The sequence below is a fragment of the Eleutherodactylus coqui genome, chromosome 8 (genome assembly GCF_035609145.1).
Source record: "Eleutherodactylus coqui strain aEleCoq1 chromosome 8, aEleCoq1.hap1, whole genome shotgun sequence".
Lineage (NCBI taxonomy): Eukaryota > Metazoa > Chordata > Amphibia > Anura > Eleutherodactylidae > Eleutherodactylus > Eleutherodactylus coqui.
The window spans coordinates 23,694,081-23,712,492 of record NC_089844.1 but is presented as its reverse complement, the minus strand read 5'-3'; the positions used below and the strand labels follow the sequence as shown (position 1 = coordinate 23,712,492).

Sequence of the window (18,412 nt, the reverse complement as noted above, 5' to 3'; positions counted from 1 at the left end):
GGTCACTCTTACTACTGGAGTCACTGTAGGGGTCACTCCTACTACTGGAGACACTGTGGGGGTCACTCCTACTACTGGAGCCACTGCGGGAGTCACTGTTACTATTGGAGCCACTGCGGGAGTCACTCTTACTACTGGAGCCACTGCGGGGTTAACCTTAATACTGGAGCCACTGAGGGGGTCACTCTTACTACTGGAGCCACTAAGGGGGTCACTTTTACTACTGGAGCCACTGTGGGGGTCACTCTTACTACTGGAGCCACTGTGGGGGTTACTATTACTACTGGAGCAATTGTAGGAGTCACAATTGCTACTGAGGTCACTGTGGGAGTTACTGTGGGGTCACACTTACTACTGGAGCAATTGTGGGGGTCACTCTTACTACTGGAGTCACTGTGGGGGTCACTCTTACTACTGGAGCCACTGTGGGGGTTACTATTACTACTGGAGCCACTGTGGGGGGTCACTATTACTAATGAGGCCACTGTGGGGGTCAGTATTACTACTGGAGCAATTGTAGGAGTCACAATTGCTACTGAGGTCACTGTGGGAGTTACTGTGGGGGTCACACTTACTACTGGAGCAATTGTGGGGGTCACTCTTACTACTGGAGTCACTGTGGGGGACACTCCTACTACTGGAGCCACTGTGGGGATCACTCCTACTACTGGAGCCACTGTTGGGGTCACTCTTACTATTGGAGCCACTGCGGGGGTAACTCTTACTACTGGAGCCACTGCGGGGGTCACTCTTTCTACTGGAGCCACTGCGGGGGTCACTCTTTCTACTGGAGCCACTGCGGGGGTCACTCTTACTACTGGAGCCACTGAGGGGGTCACTCTTACTACTGGAGCCACTGAGGGGGTCACTCTTACTACTGGAGCCTCTGCGGAGGTCACTCTTACTACTGGAGCCACTGCGGGGGTCACTATTACTAGTGGAGCCACTGCGGGGGTCACTATTACTAGTGGAGCCACAGTGGGGTTCACTATTAGTACTGAGGTCACTGTGAGGGTCACTAGTACTGAGGCCACTGTGGGGGTCACTATTAGTACTGGAGCCACTGTGGGGTGTCACTCTTACTACTGGAGCCACTGCAGGGGTCACTCTTACTACTGGAGCCACTGCAGGGGTCACTCTTACTACTGGAGCCACTGCGGGGGTCACTTTTACTACTGGAGCCATTGAGGAGGTCCCTTTTACTACTGGAGCCACTGCGGGTGTCACTATTACTACTAGGGCTACTGTGGGGGACACTCTTACTATTAGGGCCACTGTGGGGGGGTCACTATTACTAGTGGAGCCACTGTGGGGGGTCACTATTAGTACTGAGGCCACTGTGGGGTCACTATTACTACTGTGGCCAATATGAGGGACACTATTACTAGTGGGGACACTCTGAATGTGGCAGCTTATCTCAAGCTGACTTAGGGTATGTTTACATGTGGCGGAAATTCTGCGGAATGTCCACAGCGGAAATTTCCGTGGCAAATCCTGCAGGAGATCAGGTCATCGATGGTCAGGTGATGCTGGTCAGTTGAGGCCACTACAGGCCATTGGGAACCAGAAGCTGGGGAGCACTGACAGCGGGAAGCCTTCAGTGGAAGTGAGGGGGAGCGCCGCATACTATATAATCAGCTGTGGGTACACAACTGATTTCCAGTCAGAATCTACACCATTGGTTCTCCAGTGCTCCAGCTAGAAAAAAAAACACAGGGCCTTCCTCCCTGCCTATTTTGAAGCGGCCCTGTCCTTTTCATAATGACGGAGGTAAAAATCATATGTCGTGATAAGCCCCGCCCCCTGATGTGTTGCCACTTTGCTATAAATAAGTGGCTTATGGGTTGCAGTTTGGCCACTCCGTCTCTAAAAGGTCCACCATCACTGCTCTAGACTGAATACAACTGTAATAGACCAGGTCTGAAATGGTATTTAGACTGTAGTCGTAAAAAAATAAATAAAATTTCCACTCACTGACAGCAAGCAGATATCTAGGAAATGGGAGCAATATAAACCCAGTCCATTAGAAAGATATAAAACTCTTCATCACATGATGCTGGAGCAGCGCTCCTTCCGATATATTGGCAATTACTCCTCTCATGTCCATCATGTCTTGTACTAGTGGCTGCAGCAGCAATGAACCACTCACCGGTCACAGTCACCGTCGTGCTGCAGGAGGCTGTTCCGCAGCTGTTCTGCGCCAGGCAGGTATAGACGCCTTGGTCTTCAGGTAAAGCATCCTGCACTGTCAGCTCCGTGATTCCATCTTCATAGGTGGACTGGGCGTAATGGATGGGCTGATCTGAGGAGGATAAAGTGATGGTTTAACACAGAGACATAACTGGACACAAGTTCATTCAGCACACATCTCAGGTATCATCATACATACAAACATCAATACAAAAAGTTTAAAAAGTGACATTCTGCAAATAGAACTCTGGTGTCCTCATGTGGTCAAGAGTGGAACTGCTGTGAGGATGAGCTCTGAGATCAAAAACCCCAAAAATAAAAAATGAGGAGTATGCGCTACCCTCCAAAAAGGATGGGGAGGATGGGGGGTGGGGGACGTACGGCACAGCAATTATCAGATTGCTGGGGAAACTGGTGCTTATTAATCCCTTAGTGATGTCCAAAATAGGACCCAAAGATGCAATTTTTTGAGGGACAACCCCTTAGTGACGAAGCCTGTTTGCGCCTTAGTGACGGAGCCAAATTTTGGAAATCTGACATGCGTCGTTCAATGTAGCATAACTCCGTAAAGGCTTTACATATCCAAGTGATTCTGACATTGTTTTTTCGCCACATGTTGTACTTCATTTTGGTTGTAAAAAGAGACCGATATAATTTGTGTATATTTATTAAAAGTACCAATATTGGGAAAATTTTGAAAAAAATGTCATTTTTTCACATTTTCAACTGTAATATCTCAAATATGTCCAAACATACTGTACAAATTTTTGATAAGATATATATTTCCATCTGTTTACTTTATTCTGAATGCACACTTGAAAAACTTTTGCGTTTTTTTTAACCATTTATAGGCCGTACAAATTTAACATTACTTTTCAGCATTTTGAGGAACACTTTGTTTTCCTGCACCAAGCCAAGTTTGCAAAGGCTCATGGGTGTCAGAATAATAGATACCCCCCCAAATGACCCCATTTTAAAAACTACACCCCTTAATGTATCCACTGAGGGGGGTCAGGAGTATTTTGACCCTACCAGTTTTTTTCAGGAATTAATTCAATTTAGAGGAGAAAAAATAAAATTTCATATTTTTGCAAATATGTCATTTTAAAAACATATTTTTTTCCTATAGTGCCCATGAAAATGAGGATTTACACCCCAAAATGGATACCCCTGTTTCTCCCGTGTTCAGAGACATACCCATTATGGCCCTAATCTTATGTCTGAATGCACAACGGGGCCCAAAATGAAAGAAGTAGTCGGTGGCTTTCAGAACAGAAATTTAGCATGAAGGTGATTTAGGCCCCATTGCCCACTTGTAGAGCTCTTGAGCGGCCAAAACGACAGAGAACCCCCACAAATGACCCCAGTCTGAAAACTAGACCCCTTAACGAATTTATCTAGGGGTGTACTGTGTATTTTTACCCCACAATTTTTGAATAAATCTAAGCAAAGCAGTAGGAAAAAAATTACAATTTTCATTTTTTTGGCAGTTGTGTCAATTTAAAAAACGTTTTTTTTGTACAATGTACATAGGAATGAAGACTTTCACCCCAAAATGGATCCCCCTGTTTGTCCTGTGTTCAGATAAATACCCCTTGTGGCCCTAATCTACTCAAAGGACACATGGCTAGGCCTATAATGGAAGGAGCACCCGTTTGATTTCAGGGTACAACGGAATAAATTCCAGGCCCCATTGCCCACTTGTAGAGCCATTGAGCGTCCAAAACTATAAAGAACCCCCTCAAATGACCCCATTTTAAAAACTAGACCCCTTAACAAATTCATATAGGGCTGTACTGCGTATTTTGACCCCACAGTATTTGAATAAATCTAAGCAAAGCAGAAGGAAAAAATTACTATTTTTTTTTTTTTGGCAATTATGTCAATTTAAAAACAGTTTTTTTGTACAGTGTACATAGGAATGAAGACTTTCACCCCAAAATGGATCCCCCCGTTTGTCCCGTGTTCAAAAACATACCCATTGTGGCCCTAATCGACTTATAGGACACATGGTTAGGCCCATAATGGAGGGAACACCCGTTGGATTGCAGGGCACAACTGAATAAATCTCAGGCCCCATTGTTCATTTGTACGGAATAAAAATTGACTCCCTAAAAATCCTCCCCCCACACACACACACTCCGCGCCATTTTCGGCGTTCCCCAAATCTTAGATAAAAGTAATAATGTGAACTGTGTGGTATTTCCGAAGACAGGGGTAATTACGGAGGCTGGTTGGGATGGGTACATGGGGCAATAAAACCGGGTATCTCCTCCCCTCTCCTCATGCTTTTTGGGGGGAATTTCTTGACCTCAGCAGCGGGTATGGGGTGTAAAAAGTGGCGCTCTGTGAGTCTCCGTAAGCTTGATCAGGTGCGGCGGTCTCGCACAGAAGACGCTCAACAAGCTGCTCCTGGAACTGCATGAAGGCGAGCGTTCCCGGGGCTTCTTGTAAATTGCGTATCACAGGTAGCTGTCTGAATAACGCCGGGCTCACGCGGGTGCAGGCGGAATCTGCTTGCGGAGGCCCGCAGCGGATCCCATCTGTGAGCCCGTCTGTGACCCTGCATACGGCCGCGTAATGTACTGCGCATAACTGCCTACTCACACAGGCGGTCATGCACAGTACTTTTTTTTTGTTTGTATTTCCCGCACCGTCGCTTAGCGATGACACAGGTACCCGCAGCCTGTACACAACGTAGTTGCGTATGGGCTGCAGGTATATCCGCGACAATGGAGCACAATGGGTTCTATGTTGTGGATATCCGCGGTAAAATAGAACCTGCTGCGTTCTCTTTTCTGCGAGTGGATTACACAATTCCGACCTGCATGTGAGCAGAATTGTGTAATCCAATGCGATTGATCTGCGTATTACCGCGGATCAGACGCATGCGGAATCCGTAATTCCTATCCGGTCATGTGAGACCGGCCTAAGGTAGATCGCTACCTTTTTATCACGTGACCGGGGACCGCTCAATGAGGCCACCCGACACTGCTCCAGGCTCACGGTGACCGTTGGTCGCTGGGAGCAAGGAGATTTTAAGTTTCCTGGGCTCCCCGACTCCTGCGCATGTGTCCGGTGTTTTGCCGGCGGTCGCATGCGCAGAATCCGGGTAAGTTCACGGAGGAAGATCGCGTCGGGGTGCAAATACGCAGGCCTCCGGTAAAAAGTTTTATCTCATCTCACTGATCGCATCGGTGAGGGGAAATGAAGCTTCACCTTTTTTTTACTTTTACGTGATCGCCATTATCCATTGGATAACGGCGAACACGTGACGAGGAACCGCTCACCGCGGCCCCCCGTGAAATCTCCAGGCTCTCGGCTAAGTTTTGTAGCCAGGAGCAGGGAGATTTTAAATTATCCTGGCAATCCACAGCTTTTGCGCATGCGTCCGCCATCTTGGCGATGGGCGCGTGCGCAGAAGCTGGGGTAAGGTCCGCGGATAAATCCGGAGGCCTTAGGTACGTCATTTCATCCTACCTCACGGATATGATCCGTGGGGGGAGATGAAACGCAAGCTTTTTTAACTTTTTTGAAACTTTTTTTTTTTACTTTTACACTTTTTACACTTTTTTTTCACTTTTTATCCATTTTTTTTCATCCATTGGATGACAGTGATCATGTCCCCAGTGACATCCCTCTGCTCTTGGCTACACATGGCAGCCAAGACCAGAGGGATTTTAAATTTCCCGGGGCTCGAGCCCGTCTGTGCACGAGCCCGATGTCAATCATCGGGCGTGCATGCGCAGACGGGGGTTCGGGTCCCGGGACATCGGGGAGGACTTAGGTGAGTATTTTCACCTCCCCTCATGGATCCGATCCATGAGGGGAGATGAAACTGACTTTTTTTTAAACTTTTTTGCGATCGCCGCTATCCAATGGATAGCGGCGATCGCGTGCCCGGGGACCGCTCACAGCGGTCCCCGGTTACACCTCCTGGTTCCCGGCTACCTTCAGGAGCCGGGAGCCAGGAGATTTCAAATTTGCCGAGGGCTCCCGGGCTTCTGCGCATGTGCCTGACGTCATCGTCTGGCGCGCATGCGCAGAAGACCGCCGGCGGGTCCGGGAGGACCCGATCTCCGGGGGACACCGGGGACAAGCCGCGTGAGTATTTTCAGCTGCTCTGATGGATCCGATCCATCAGGACAGCTGAATCTTTACTTTTTTACACATTTTTGTTTACTTTTTTGCGATCAGCGCTATCCATTGGATAGCGCCGATCGCAATGCCGGGGGGGACTGCCCGCATCCTGGGATGACAGCTCCATGCTGTCGGCTACCTGCGGGCACTGACAGCATGGAGCTGTCACGTCCTCAGGCAGGTGGGCATCAATCCAAAGAGGATGCATAAAACTACGCCCTCTAGGATTAAAGCCCCCTTTCTGAGGACGTAGTTTCCCGATGGGGCAGTCGTTAAGGGGTTAAGGAACTTGTTATTTGTATAGCGCCAACTTATTCCGCAGCGCTTTCAGGTAATTTATTACCTGATTAATAATAATTAATTTATCACCCCCACCAAGCTGAGTTAAACCTCGCAAACATTCAGGTCGTGAGCGAGAGCTTACTGCTGCCGAAAAATAAGACAGTGTCTTATATTAATTTTTGTTCAAAAAGGTTTAACTTTTTTTACATGTATAGCTGCCTGGACACTATTTAAATTGACTTTTTTAATTAACTGTTAGCAGGGCCTAATTTTGGAGTAGGGCTTATATTTCGAGCATCCTCAAAAAGCCTGAAAAATCATTTTGCATGCTCATAAATCATGCTATGTCTTATTTTCAGGGTATGTTTTATTTTCAGGGAAACAGGGTAACACTCTGCACCACCCAAGGCTTGATTTTTTTTTTTGCGGGTACAAATAAGGTCATACCAAAATTATATATTTTTTTTAGGTTTTTCCACTTTTGCACAATAAAAACGCAATTTTTGGGGAAAATGAAATTTTTTCTATTGCTGCATTGAAAGACCCAGAAATGTACTATTTTTCCATCAACGGAACTCTGCGAGGGCTTGTTTTTTGTGTGATGAGCTGTAGTTTTTATTGACACTTCTGGGGTACATATAACCTTTTAGCACATTTATTATGTGGTTTGTTTTTTTACGCATTTGCCTTTTAAGTGGAGTCATACACATGAGCGATACATGATGTCCTATCTTTGGGCGCACCCGCGCATCACCAATTGTTTTCAATGGGGCTGGCAGAGCATTGCACTGCAGACTAGGTGAATGCGAATGTGAGGCAAGGTTTCCCATTTAAAACAATGGGAAATACTCCGCAATCCTCCGCCGCAGCTGTCAGCCATGCCGGACAATCGCTACCTTCCCTGAAGTGATGCAAGATGTTTTGATACAAAACACCTCGCATGCGCGAGAATATCACAGTTTGGCGAGCGCGATATCGGGCCGTGTTTCGCACGTTTCGCCTTCGTGCAATGAGCCTTATAACTGAAGTATGCGGAAGATTCTGCGCTCTGATGTGAAGTTTCTGCTTCTGGGATTTCGTATTTGCCATTACTGGGGTGATAAAGTGAACTTGGCCAGAGGGTCACAATGTGCAGACACGGGCGCAGAGACATTCGCACACAGGGTGCGACTCTTACCATTTAGTAACCAGGTGATTTCTGGCCGGGGGTTCCCATGGATGGTGCAGCTCAGAACCAAGTCCTGTCCCTCCATCAAGGTGCGGTCCTTTAAGACCTGAACAAAGCGCGGAGCGAACTCTGGAGGTTCAAAGGCTGAAATGACAAAAGAGGCGCCATGACGAGGGGCGTGCAGAATATCGTACATCACTCAGGTGAGGGTGCAGCACTGGATGCAGGGTCCGTGACCCAAAACTAACCAGACCCCTGCATATATTTTTATATAAGCCTGAGCTCCTCATCAGATATAACTCACCATGTGACACGACTTTTCATTATACCGTGTATTATACTCCAGTCACATCCGGAGCTGCATCAAAACAAATACGCAGATGCTTTCATAGCAATACATCTGCTGGTGTATGTTTTGAGATTTCAGAGTATGAGACATGATGCAACAAAATTGTGACTGCAGCTCTGGTAGCGGCTTGAGTATAAGATGTGATGTAAAAGCAGGATGGTGACTACAGCTCTGGGTATGACTGGAGAATAAGACTTGGTGTAACAGCAGCATTTTGGCTGCAGTATAATGAATATAACAGCAGGATTGTGATTGCAGCTCTGGTGGTGATTGGAGTATAAAACAAGATTTAACAGAAGGATTTTTACTGCAAATTGAAAAATGAATACAGTATAAGATCTAATAGAACAGGATTGTCGCTACAGCTCTGGAGGTGAATGGTGTATGAGATGTGACTGTCTCGGATCACTGCAGATGTGCCGGCACGTGAGCAGTGTCGAGAATGACGCGCCGGCAATGATGCGGAACCACGGCGATTTTGAAATTGACATTTCGGAATTGCCGCGGGACGAACGGCTTCCACTGACTGCAATGAAAGCTGTCCGTGCGAGGCTCGCACCGAAATAGAGCATGCTGCAATTCTTCCTCCGTGAGCGGAAATCGAAAGTGATTTCCACTCGTGTGCGCGGAAGAATCATTTTACATTGCATGCTATAGACGGATATTGCTGCAGCGGGCGCCTGGCATTAGGCCTAAAACAGGATGTAACTCAGTACGATGTACAGTGCAGTATCAATTTAGCTGAAGCTGTATGATGGCGCCCCCTGGTGGATGGACATGTTTTATTTAGTAGATCTACAAGTGCATACATTACAGGTGTCTGAACTTGGGGTACAGCTGAGCATGTTGCTGTGTCCGTTTGCACCCCTGGCCTTGAAGTTACTTACGTTTCACCTTCAGGGTCCAGGAACAGGACTGCTGACCCTTCAGATTGGAGATTTCGCAGCTGTAGGTGCCGCTGTCTTTTATCTGTGCCTTCAGCAGGTGCAAGGAATGAATGCGGCATCCTTCCCTGAGAAGCACCCCCTCCTTCTCCTGCACCCGGGAGCCCTCCTTAAACCATTCCAGATGAGGCGGGGGCTCTCCTGACACTGGGCACAAAGAAGAGAAAACTTGCTGAATGTCGCCAACTAGATGCAGTGACCCCATCTCATTAATGTCAGGCGGGCAAAACCTGGAGGCCGTCTCATCTCATCAGTGTTGGGGGGCAGGGATTTATCGGGGAGCAGGATCTGGAACCCATCCTATCTCATCAGTGTTGGGGGGCAGGGATTTATCTACGTCTTATCTCATCAATGTTAGGGGTGTGGGTGGGATTTATTATAGCGCAGGACCTTGAGCCCCGTCTCATCTCGTCAGGGTTAGGGATTTATGCAGGAACAGAACCTGGACCCCTGTGCAGGAGAATAGGCAGATAACATTTTATGCCCACTAGAGGGCGATAAAACTTCACATGCTGCAGTCACTGCCTCTATATATTGTCAGGGATATATTAAAAATCACCAACTACCAGACTTCACGGGGTTAAAGTGTACCTGTACACTTTTTTTTTTAACAGTAAGTTTTTATAGAAAAAGCTACATATGAACAGATTATGTTTAAGCCATAACATCGGTGATACAATAGCTCCTTCTATCGGCACATTCTTGCTTCTTTCCAGTTCTTTCTGTATATTGCACAGTTACATGAGTTCACATGGGGATGGGTGAGGGGGAGGAAAGTTAACCTGCACTTCGAGTAAGCTTATGATATGCCAAAAGTATTGATCAGTGGGGGACCCGCTGCTGAGCCCCCCGCTGACCGCTAGAATGAGGCGGCTGCAGTACTCACCTGGGTACGGTGCCCCTTCATTCTTGGCTGCTTCTGGTAGCTGAAGAAGGCCTTGGGGAGGTGCATCAGCCGGACCCCACTGCCCAATACTTCTGACATGTCTCTATGACATGACAAAAGTATTCTCAAAGTGCAGATACTCCTCAACGATCCGAGAGCGACCCAACATTATCGGATAATGAATGCCAATGATTAGCGAATATTATATAAGGACAGGACCCTGTATACACAGCTCATAGTATATAAGGACAAGACCCTGTATACACAGCTCATAGTATATAAGGACAAGACCCTGTATACACAGTCCCCTGGATAAAAGGATAGGACCCTGTATACACAGCCCCCTGTATATAAGGGCAGGAGGATCCTGTACACACAACCCCCTGGATATATGGACAGCCCCCTGTAAATAAGGGCAGGAGGACCCTGTATATGAGAACCAGACACAACATGCAGTGCAGGTGACATAATTTACCTTTACACTGAAAAACCACTTTGCTGTCTTCAGACACCTCCAGACTGGATGGCGTAAGCTCAAAGTGTGGGGCTTTTCCAGAGTTGGCGTTCTGCGCCTGTAGCGCCCCCTTCTGGGCCCGGGACACCAGGCTCTCCACATTCTGTCTCTTCCCAGTATCTGGCTGAGGCTGAACTTTCACTGATTTCAAGGTGATGGTACTGGAGGATATCTGAGGAGCCTTCTCATCTCCGCCGATTGCAGGCGTCTTAAGGGTCTCCCCTGCAGGTTCCCCTTCCTCCGGGCTCTGCAGATTATGCCGCTTTGGGGCGATACTTTCCTTCTCAGACGCTTTAGAAGTCGGGGGACTTTTCTTCAGCGAGATGCTCCTCACTGACTGGCAGGGGCTGCAGGCCGGCTCTTTGATCGGCTCCATTTTGGGGGCAGGTTGACGTCTACCTTTTAGATAGGTTTCTTCAGTTGTAATGTGAGACGTCTTATGGGGAGTCTCGATGGAGCTCAGTGAAGTCTCCTTCACAGATATATTTGGAGGATTCTTGGAGGTTAAACCTGCAGCCTGCACTGAATCTGTGGACTGACGACCCCCCGTGTCAGGTTTTTCACCCCTATTCATGGTCTTCACTGACCCTTTAGGACTGAGCTCCATGGTTGCCGATGGAGAAACGCTCTGCAAGATCTGAGCAGAAGACTTCTCCTTCAGGGTCATCATTCCTCTCACTGTAGCCTGAGGTCTGATGGTTGACTCGATGTTACTTGTGCACCCTGAGGCGGTACTGCCCGGCTCTTTGGTGGAGCCACTTGGGGTCTCTTTTGAAGACAGTGATGGTCTCACCATGTTATATCGTGAGGCCAAGTTGGGGGTCTTTGAATCCAAAGTAGAAGAGATCCTTGAAGAAAGAGATTTCCCCTTGACTGACTTGATTAGAGGTTCTCTACCAGACAAATTAGTCTGTGAATCTAGGATGGAGACATAATGGGCAACTATCCACGAGGCAGCTTTGGTAGAACTTGTGACTTTAGGTTTTCCGTTGGAGCTGCTATCCACAGACACTTCAGACTGGTCACGTTTAGAACTCCGTGTGTCCTTGTCCGGAAGAGAAGATGTCAAATCTCTTTCTAACTTTTTCGGAGACTCCATCTTAGCGCTGGACAAAGGAGACGCCGAGGACACAGCGGGCACAGATGATGTTATTTTTGAGGGAGTGTTAGACTCGTTCTTCGTAGAGCTTGTATCTGCCCCCCTCAGATTTTTGCCAATGCCATTAGTAACTTTCTTGTTTGTAGATGTTGTTGGGGATTCAAGAACTGGAGAAAATCTGGAAAAAAAAAGGATTGTAGTCTGTAGAAGATATATTACAAGTTGGTCATATAATGCTTCATCTTAGGGTGGGATGCCATCTATCAGTTGTGTTTGGCAAGTAGTTTCACACTATTGCTGGAAAACTGATGCCACTTTGGCGCACTTTCTGCTCTGCTCCGATGTCTATGACCAGAGAGAAAAAATCATTGCAGGTAACATTTTTTCTGTATGGCACTATTAGACATCCGGCATCAGAACTGCTGTGCAGGAGGCCATCAACTGTCCTACAGGGAACTATGGGCTCAGGTCTGGCATCAGGGGTTTCACGACAATACCGGAGGCAAAATATAAGAACCCAGTCGTACAGGACAGTGATAAATCATAATATAACGGAAGAGCAGCAGCCTGCACCTCAGATTATACAGGAGGCGGATTTCAGACTCCCACAGTTTCCAATATACAATGCTTCTCATCACATCTGTGTCCTACTGGAGTAGAGCTGAAGTGTAAAGCATGAAGGAGGACATATCTGCCCAAAGTGCACAGGAGGTAAATTTCAGCCTGAGTACATAGGAGGTGACTTTCAGAACAGTGTAGACAATGTAGCTAACCAGTTACTCACTGGAGCAAGGCTGCAGTGTAAAGCATGGAGAATAACATAGCAGCATGAGTCTCTTTTTAAGCAGGAGGTGGATTTCAGACTACTTCAGCCTCCAATAGAGAATGCAGGTAAACTGGAGTCACCAATCATAGCTGCTTCTTAAAAGGATATTCCCATCTGAGACTTTAATAGCATAGCCATAGGATATGTCATGACAGTCTGATACGTGCAGGGTCCACCTCTGGGACCTGTAACTATCTAGTTCTGCCCCTACTGGCCCTGGCTCAGCATGGCCTGCCTTAGCTATGTGCAACCTGTAAAGTCACACAGAGCGTTGGCCACCAGCATGTAGGGGAAGCACCAGGCGGATGCAGGCTGGGGCCTCCCTTATATCCACCTGACCAGATGATCTTCCTCGGTGCAACATTGTTTGTGGAGCTACATAAATCTTCCTCCTCCTGGCTCGGTCATCTCCCCTCTGATGTTCTGAGGGACCCATGTCAGTCCATCGCCACCCCTGCAACACAATTGCTTACTTCTGTTATTGTGTTTATGTTATGAGCTTGGTTCTGGTCATGTACCTATGTGCAGAGGTTAGTTCTGGTGCTGTATTTATGTTATCAGCTTGGTTCTGGTGCTGTATTCATGTTATGACCTTGTTTCCTATATTATATCTATATATGAAGCTTGGTTCTGTGGTTATATGTATGTTATTAGCTTGTTCCTGGTACTGTATTCATGTTATGAGCTGGTTTCTGGTATATCTATATACGAAGCTTGGTTCTGTGGTTGGATTTATGTTAGGAGTTTGGTTTTGGTACAGTATTTATCCACTGAGCTGTTCCGATGTAGATATGCTGCTTTCTGCACAAGACGAATACAGACAGACTGCCTATCAGTGCAATATATATGGTCTTGTTTGGAGGAGAGCCAGAAAAGACTAAAAAAAAATTCTGCACAGGGTGTCATGGCTGAACGTGTCAATCAGGGATGGTCAGGACTTATAGACACAACAGACTGAGCATTGTTACGCTGTTTCCGTAACTCCCATAAATGTCACTTGGAGTTCTAGAAACACTGCTGCACAGAGGGCTACACAGTTTCCCCAACTCCCACTGACTTCTATCGGAGTTAAAGAAATAGTGTAGAGATTCCCTGTTGTCTGTTTCCGTAATCCTGAACATCCCTGGTCATTGCATTCAGCCAGGGGCAGCGGGGGCCGAACTGGAGATAGGTGTAGGTCCCAGAGGTAAAATTTGCTTTTATCGGACTTTTATGGTATATCTTGGGGATTTACCATAAAAGTCTCAGATAAGACTAGCTCTTTAATGGGACACAGATACGGTATAAGCAGCCAACACTGCAGATCATACAGAGCAGGTAAGTATCACCTGGAGGTAGTGGGATATATACATATATACTTGAACATGGGCGTTCATTGGCCGGTAAGGGTTACATCTGATTGAATTACTGAATAAGGTATGTGAAGCCTTTGGCATTGGCCGATCCCCAAAGTCGTGTCCAGCGACTGCAGCGGCTCTAGTTGTAGATTATAATGTCAATAGGAATCAGCAAGTAATCAGGTGACTTACAAGATGACAGCCGTAATGTGAAGAGTTCTACATACCCGTCTGTCTTGTTACATTCTGTAAGAGAACAGAAACGTCATCAGTGAAATATCAGCAGCCCCTGTCCGTGCGTCCACTGCGCAAAATACCATCTAAGGCCTCTTGCACTCAGGCGCTTTTTTATCGCCGCATTATTCTCGATATAACACTGCCATTTAAATCAATGGGACCTCACAGACACACGCTCCATCGTGGCGCTGAACGGCGCTTACCAGCGTCGCGATTTTCGAGTGAAATCTGCTCTATCTTTGTCTGTTCAGCGCACCTCATCACCCATCACAATGATGGGCTGCGCTAAAACACGCTATTGGTCGCAGGGAGCTGCAGCCGAAAGCGAAAGTAAAATAGCAGCAAAGCATTTAAATTTGCAGCTCTTTGCCGCGTCCATGTGTGAGAGCGTCCATGTGTGAGAGCGTCTATGTGTGAGAGCGTCCAGGTGTGAGGGCGTCCAGGTGTGAGGGCGTCCAGGTGTGAGGGCGTCCAGGTGTGAGGGCGTCCAGGTGTGAGGGCGTCCAGGTGTGAGAGCGTCTATGTGTGAGGGCGTCCAGGTGTGAGGGCGTCCAGGTGTGAGGGCGTCCAGGTGTGAGGGCGTCCAGGTGTGAGGGCGTCCATGTGTGAGAGCGTCCAGGTGTGAGGGCGTCCATGTGTTAGGGCGTCCAGGTGTGAGAGCGTCCAGGTGTGAGGGCGTCCAGGTGTGAGGGCGTCCAGGTGTGAGGGCGTCCAGGTGTGAGGGCGTCCAGGTGTGAGGGCGTCCATGTGTGAGGGCGTCCATGTGTAAGGGGGTGTCCATATGTGAGGGCGTCCAGGTGTGAGGGCGTCCAGGTGTGAGCGCGTCCAGGTGTGAGGGCGTCCAGGTGTGAGGGCGTCCAGGTGTGAGGGCGTCCAGGTGTGAGAGCGTCCAGGTGTGAGGGCGTCCAGGTGTGAGGGCGTCCATGTGTGAGGGCGTCCATGTGTGAGGGCGTCCATGTGTGAGAGCGTCCAGGTGTGAGAGAGTCCAGGTGTGAGAGCGTCCAGGTGTGAGGGCGGCATCAGAGTAATTCACACGCCACAATGTGACACAGAGTTTTCATGTGGATTCTGCCTCTAAAACCATGGCAGAAATTCGCAGCTCAGTCGCACGTTTCTTCTGCAGGTTCACACATGGATTCAGCGCAGGCAATGGACAAATCCGTGTGGAAATGTGTTGAAAATTCCAGGTCCAGATTTTGCCCATTAACAGGACTAAAATAACATGCGGATCTGCAGTAAAATTTGGCAAAATAACTGCGGATTTCTGCCATGGTTTAGGAAGTAGAAAAGTTGTATCAAATTCTGTGTGAACATACGCTAAGGCCCATTTACACACAAAGAGGATCGCTGATAAGATGGCTTTTGAGCGATCATTTTGCATAAACTACTACTTGGTACTAATGCTGCTGTTCTCTCAGTAAATTCCCTTTGTTCTCCCACGGGGCTGACACCTGAGATAATGTAATCAGCATTCCCTGGGCAGAACACAGCACGTGGTCCTTCTTATGAGCTCTTCTGCCGAACAATGCATTTCATGAAGAACTGCAGACCATCGTTTGGCAGAAAAGTGAAAGATGGGCACATTTACACCCAACGATTATCGCTCAAAAGATGGCTTTTGAGCGAGTTTTGAGCGATAATCGTTGTGTGTAAAAAACTTATTAGTGTGTAAATGAAGGCTCCCGCTGTATACAGAAGACAGCGGGAGCGCTGTCTTCTGTATACAACTGATGTGTTCTTGGAGTGCTCAGCTGGTATCCAGCTGGGCGCTCCCAGCAGGGTATGCAGAAGACAGCTGGAGCACTGTCTTCTGTATACAGCTCCTGTATCCAGCTGAGCGCTTCAAGCAGGGTATGCAGAAGACACCTGGAGCGCTGTCTTCTGTATATAGCTGCTGTGTTCTTGTAGCGCTCAGGTGGTATACAGCTGAGCACTTCGAGCGGGGTATGCAGAAGACAGCTGGAGCACTGTTTTCTGTATACAGCTCCTTTGTACTCGGAGTTGTCAGCTGGTATCCTGCTGGGAAGTCCCAGTGGGATACCAGCTGAAAGAATGCTATCAGTGCTGCCCGCTGAGAAAATTAGCGCGTGGCACTGATAAGGCTCATTGCTAATAAATAGGTTGCTAGAAATGAGCGATGAACGAATAGTTCACGATGGCAGCGCATTTAGACAGAGCGATTATCGCTCAAGAGACGGCTTTTGAGCGAATTTTGAGCAATAATCGTTGTGTGTAAATGGGCCTTAACTCCATCTTTACTAAACACAGCTGCTTTATGATTGCGGTCCGCTTCGTTCGCTGTAACGTATCCATTACCCCAACGCTCCCCTGAACACGGACTAATGAGGAACATAAAGGAATGGAACGATTTGATAGTTTATGATTCTATAATCAAAGCAGCGCTTCTTCGGAGAACTCACAGGGCGACGCCTGCAGAATGATCCCCACCACAGCGCTACTTCTATAGCGGGAAGGTCTGGTTGGAATTAGCTTGAGGAATATTTAATATAATGCTCCAATCCAGAGGTCGTAATTTTGAGGTGTAATCCTCCGATACCAAAACATTCCCTTCATGTGGTCACAGCCACAAATCATCAATCAACCGTAGAGACCGAGTAAAATATGGCCACAGACCATGAAAAGCGGGAATCCATCACACAAAACACTGCGCCGAGTCTAGACAATAGACAGAAATAAGGAACTGACACTGGCGCACCAGTCCAGCTCACACAGCTGATGGGTTGCTACAATGTATCAGTGTAATCCAAGAAGGGAGATACATTTGAGCTACTTAAGAGTAGCTCACACAGGCTTCCACTGATACATTGCAACAAAGCATGAGCTCTGTAAGTAGGACTAGGAAAAAGAATTAGAAAATCTCAGAGCAGCTGACAGGTACTTTACAGGCCCCCGATCCCCATTTACCTAGGACCACCAACTCCGCAGATACCACGCCGCTCCCACAACTGTTAACCGCAGAACAGGTATACATCCCGGCGTCCGCTTTACACACTGCGTCAATCTCCAGGAAGTAGACCCCGGACTTGTCGTACATCTGATAGCGCTCTCCGCTCTGCAGCTGAACATCGTCCTGCACATGGATGAAACAACTGGGTTACAATGGAAAACACTGCAGTATATTCCACGGTTCTTATTTTTGTTACATTGTATGTGTTACTCCAGTCACATCCAGAGCTGCAGACGTAACATAGTAACATAACAGTGTGCAAGGGCTCACTCACATGAGCGTATGTGACTCATATGTACGTGCGTAAAATACGAAGTACACAGTAAATACACATGTGCAAGCGTATTTGCTGTGTATGTTAAATCCCCGCAGCTTACATTGGCGTGTAATATGCACCAAAATAGGACATACTGCATTTTTTTTTTCACGCATGCAATCAGTGCGTGAAGAAAATGCAGGCAAGAGCGGCCCAACAGAAATCAATGGCCTTTAGTGCATGTAATATGGGGGGCAGATATGCTTGTGTTAGGGAGCCCTAAGGCGGCTCCCACACAGCCCGCTTTTTACTGCGTTTAGTGCGGCGTTTCAAATGCCATGCTAAGCGCTGTAAAATGCTCCCACTGATTTCAAGGCGGCCTCGTAGACTGGCGTTCAAATGCAGCGTTTCTAACGAGCGCCGTCAGCTCTATTTTTGTGCGTTTTAGCGCTTTTTAATGCACCTTATCACTTATCACAAACTGCCAAACGATGTGGAACGCGTTAGAAAATGCAGCAGTTTGTAAACACGTGTGAGAGCGGTCCAAGGCTGAAAAAAAGACCTATGCCTAACATGTTTCCCCTTAAAATAAGACCCTGTCTTATATTAATTTCCAGTCCAGGTCCCTCCCGCTGCTCTCCAGAGCTGTGGCGCGCTTTTTGCAGTCCTCGACCGCCCACAGAAGATCACATCCTGGTTACGGGATTAATAAATCCCTCCCACAGGAAGCGATGGCTGTGATTGGTTCATAAAGTGCTGCATTGATTGGCTGAGCAGCGGTCAAAGAACCAATCACAGCCATCGCGTTGTGGAGGATAGATTTATGAATTGGTTGAGCTGCGGCATTGATTGTGCAATTCATTAATGCCACCTCCACAATGCGATGGCTTTGATTGTTTCTGTGACTCCTGATCAGCCAATCAGTGCAGCACTCCATGAGCCAATCACAGCCATCGCTTCCTGGAGGCGGGATTAATAAATTCCGTAACCAGGAAGTGTATCTTCTGCACTGTAACTTTGAGATAGTATTAGTAAATAAGTCCCATTGTGTTTTATACTCCAGTCACATCCAGAGCTGCAACCACTATTCTGCTGGTATACTGTGTCTTATACTCATGTCACGTCTGATGTTTGCCATCATACACCTCAGCTGCAATGTTTTCTGGGAAGTGTGGCTACTTCTACATCAGATTTCTGTACAATGCCAACCATAGAA

General features: G+C 47.4%; 1 protein-coding gene across 4 annotated transcripts in view; it reads right to left on the bottom strand.

Annotated features, from left to right (window-relative positions):
- The window catches only part of MYLK (myosin light chain kinase), a 202,622-nt gene that overhangs the window by 114,524 nt on the left and 69,686 nt on the right, over positions 1–18,412 (bottom strand). For 3 of the 4 annotated variants that reach the window (XM_066575314.1, XM_066575316.1, XM_066575315.1), the window contains exons 7-12: positions 16,898–17,063; positions 13,963–13,981; positions 10,435–11,750; positions 9,017–9,220; positions 7,790–7,924; positions 2,150–2,302 (exon numbers count right to left, since the gene is read on the bottom strand). In XM_066575314.1, coding sequence (XP_066431411.1) covers positions 2,150–2,302; positions 7,790–7,924; positions 9,017–9,220; positions 10,435–11,750; positions 13,963–13,981; positions 16,898–17,063 — 1,993 coding nt within the window. The remainder of the gene's footprint in view (positions 1–2,149; positions 2,303–7,789; positions 7,925–9,016; positions 9,221–10,434; positions 11,751–13,962; positions 13,982–16,897; positions 17,064–18,412) is intronic. The other variant, XM_066575317.1, reaches the window with a different exon arrangement.